Source organism: Engystomops pustulosus, unplaced genomic scaffold, assembly GCF_040894005.1.
Source record: "Engystomops pustulosus unplaced genomic scaffold, aEngPut4.maternal MAT_SCAFFOLD_343, whole genome shotgun sequence".
Classification (NCBI taxonomy): Eukaryota; Metazoa; Chordata; class Amphibia; order Anura; family Leptodactylidae; genus Engystomops; species Engystomops pustulosus.
Window position 1 is genome coordinate 76,522 of NW_027285222.1, and position 3,775 is coordinate 80,296.

A 3,775-nucleotide genomic window follows, 5' to 3' on the forward strand; every position below is an offset into this window, starting at 1 on the left:
GCACAGAGCACAGCAGTGTGAGGTATGATTACACATCTCTCCAGGGACAGTACATAACACTGGCTGCAGAGAGCACAGAGCACAGCAGTGTGAGGTCTGATTACACATCTCTCCAGGGACAGTACATAACACTGGCTGCAGAGAGCACAGAGCACAGCAGTGTGAGGTCTGATTACACATCTCTCCAGGGACAGTACATAACACTGGCTGCAGAGAGCACAGAGCACAGCAGTGTGAGGTCTGATTATACATCTCTCCAGGGACAATACATAACACTGGCTGCAGAGAGCACAGAGCACAGCAGTGTGAGGTCTGATTACACATCTCTCCAGGGACAGTACATAACACTGGCTGCAGAGAGCACAGAGCACAGCAGTGTGAGGTATGATTACACATCTCTCCAGGGACAGTACATAACACTGGCTGCAGAGAGCACAGAGCACAGCAGTGTGAGGTCTGATTACACATCTCTCCAAGAACAATACATAACACTGGCTGCAGAGAGCACAGAGCACAGCAGTGTGAGGTCTGATTACACATCTCTCCAAGAACAATACCGAACGCTGGCTGCAGAGAGCACAGAGCACAGCAGTGTGAGGTCTGATTACACATCTCTCCAGGGATAATACATAACACTGGCTGCAGAGAGCACAGCAGTGTGAGGTCTGATTACACCTCTCCAGGGACAATACATAACACTGGGTGCAGAGAGCACAGAGCACAGCAGTGTGAGGTCTGATTACACATCTCTCCAGGGACAGTACATAACACTGGCTGCAGAGAGCACAGAGCACAGCAGTGTGAGGTCTGATTACACATCTCTCCAGGGACAATACATAACACTGACTGCAGAGAGCACAGAGCACAGCAGTGTGAGGTCTGATTACACATCTCTCCAGGGACAATACATAACACTGGCTGCAGAGAGCACAGAGCACAGCAGTGTGAGGTCTGATTACACATCTCTCCAGGGACAGTACATAACACTGGCTGCAGAGAGCACAGAGCACAGCAGTGTGAGGTCTGATTATACATCTCTCCAGGGACAATACATAACACTGGCTGCAGAGAGCACAGAGCACAGCAGTGTGAGGTCTGATTACACATCTCTCAAGGGATGATACATAACACTGGCTGCAGAGAGCACAGAGCACAGCAGTGTGAGGTCTGATTACACATCTCTCCAAGAACAATACCGAACGCTGGCTGCAGAGAGCACAGCAGTGTGAGGACAATACATAGCACTGGCTGCAGAGAGCACAGCAGTGTGAGGACAATACATAGCACTGGCTGCAGAGAGCACAGCAGTGTGAGGACAATACATAGCACTGGCTGCAGAGAGCACAGCAGTGTCAGGACAATACATAGCACTGGCTGCAGAGAGCACAGCAGTGTGAGGACAATACATAGCACTGGCTGCAGAGAGCACAGCAGTGTGAGGACAATACATAGCACTGGCTGCAGAGAGCACAGCAGTGTGAGGACAATACATAGCACTGGCTGCAGAGAGCACAGCAGTGTGAGGACAATACATAGCACTGGCTGCAGAGAGCACAGCAGTGTGAGGACAATACATAGCACTGGCTGCAGAGAGCACAGCAGTGTCAGGACAATACATAGCACTGGCTGCAGAGAGCACAGCAGTGTGAGGACAATACATAGCACTGGCTGCAGAGAGCACAGCAGTGTGAGGACAATACATAGCACTGGCTGCAGAGAGCACAGCAGTGTGAGGACAATACCGAACGCTGGCTGCAGAGAGCACAACAGTGTGAGGACAATACATAGCACTGGCTGCAGAGAGCACAACAGTGTGAGGACAATACATAGCACTGGCTGCAGAGAGCACAACAGTGTGAGGACAATACATAGCACTGGCTGCAGAGAGCACAGCAGTGTGAGGACAATACATAGCACTGGCTGCAGTCTGCAGGGCCGTTCACTGTCAGCTTTGTTGGTTCAAAGAGATTCTCCAACATAGAATGGAATTTCGGGGATATTCTAATGAGGCAGCAGGTGCCCCTTCCACTGCTCATCCACGTGGCTGATTATTACCCTACCGTGCGCCTGTGCTCCTCCCCGGGACACTGGACTGCAGCAGGAATCACACCGGGCGTCACAATCGCAGGATCAGGATTCCTGGAGTGGCGTGCAGATGTGGTCAGGCTGGGGCCACGGGACTTTAGGCTGGGGCCACGGGACTTTAGGCTGGGGCCACGGGACTTTAGGCTGGGGCCACGGGACTTTAGGCTGGGGCCACGGGACTTTAGGCTGGGGCCACGGGACTTTAGGCTGGGGCCACGGGACGCACTGGATAAAACTGGAGAAATCAGAACCAGAGAAGCCGCGCTCTTGTCTGTACCATGTGGTCCGTTCCTCCGCTCTCTGGCGCCTCCTCTGGCTCTTCTTATTAATATGGCGGCAGCTAATGTGATATTTCCTCTGATGTGCACCAGATAACGGCTTCATCACCTTTAATGTTGGGGAAGGGGGGGGGGGGTTTGTACATAATTTGCAGCAATGATAAAATAGCATTAACAATCTATATTTACAAATAGTACAGAGCGGCCGCAGAGCTACGGAGCACCAATAACGCGGAACATCCGCGAGCCCCGGACACAGTCATGAAATGTAACCGGATGGGGATCGCCGCCCGCGCACACAAGCTCATCGAGTCCTGTCAATAGATCCCCATCCGGAGTCGCAGAGTCTTTAATACAAAAGTAGTTATTCGTCCATCCCGGGAGACTCCCCCTGCTGTATCCGTGAGGCGATCCGGATCGCTTCCTCCAAGGATTGCTGCTCCCCGAGCTGAGAGGAAAGATACATTGTAATTACAAGACTCGGATACACACCGACCAATCACAGCTGAGCAGAGGCTCGTACCGTCACCGCGATCTGTGTCCCATTGGATGTGGCCAGCAGGGTGACCGGCCGTGACTCCGTGGTCACCAGATGGTGGCCGTGCTGCTGCTGCGCCATCTCCGCTGAGGCCGCGTGAAACGCCGTCAGGTCCTGCGCCACGATGGCGACCTGTGAGGAGGAACACGAGGAGACAACGGGGGAGGAGCAGGGGGAATAAGCGTCATCAGAAACTCATCCACCGACACCCGATAAATCACTGCACAAGTCTCCAGCATCTCCACCACTTACATGTTGTGTCCCGTCCTGAGAGATCAGAGCCAACTGCTGCCCCGACTGCGTCACCGGCAACCCGTCCTCTCCCTCCACTCCCGTCACATACGTGATCTGGTTACTCTTCAGGACGTCTTCTGCAGGAATCAACGGGAAACAATGTATCAGAGAGATGAGACTATTACACCGTCTACATACATCACCGACCCCGAGATACATCCTGTATTATACCCCAGAGCTGCACTCACTATTCTGCTGCTGGTGCAGTCACTGTGTACATACATGACATTACTTATCCTGTACTGATCCTGAGTTACATCCTGTATTATACCCCAGAGCTGCACTCACTATTCTGCTGCTGCTGGTGTAGTCACTGTACATACATGACATTACTTATCCTGTACTGATCCTGAGTTACATCCTGTATTATACACCAGAGCTGCACTCACTATTCTGCTGCTGGTGCAGTCACTGTACATACATGACATTACTTATCCTGTACTGATCCTGAGTTACATCCTGTATTATACTCCAGAGCTGCACTCACTATTCTGCTGCTGGTGCAGTCACTGTGTACATACATGACATTACTTATCCTGTACTGATCCTGAGTTACATCCTGTATTATACCCCAGAGCTG

The 3,775-nt window shown here is 51.8% G+C and overlaps 1 protein-coding gene across 1 annotated transcript; it reads right to left on the bottom strand.

Annotated features, from left to right (window-relative positions):
• Positions 1 to 1,778: 1,778 nt before the first annotated feature.
• On the bottom strand, positions 1,779 to 3,369 carry ZNF143 (zinc finger protein 143). Its single transcript, XM_072132300.1, has 3 exons — positions 3,154 to 3,369; positions 2,887 to 3,033; positions 1,779 to 2,811 (listed from the first exon to the last, which is right to left on the bottom strand). The coding sequence occupies exons 1-3, from the start codon at positions 3,352 to 3,354 to the stop codon at positions 2,728 to 2,730; spliced, it is 432 nt and encodes a 143-aa protein (XP_071988401.1). The 5' UTR covers positions 3,355 to 3,369; the 3' UTR covers positions 1,779 to 2,727.
• Between the last annotated feature and the right edge of the window lie 406 nt (positions 3,370 to 3,775).

Coding starts and splice junctions, on each gene's coding strand:
- ZNF143 (XM_072132300.1), bottom strand. CDS start 3,354: ATGTATCTCGGGGTCGGTGATGTATGTAGACGGTGTAATAGTCTCATC. Junction 3,034..3,153: donor CTCAGGACGGGACACAACAT/GTAAGTGGTGGA, acceptor TCCTCCTCACAG/GTCGCCATCGTGGCGCAGGA. Junction 2,812..2,886: donor GGACACAGATCGCGGTGACG/GTACGAGCCTCT, acceptor CTTTCCTCTCAG/CTCGGGGAGCAGCAATCCTT.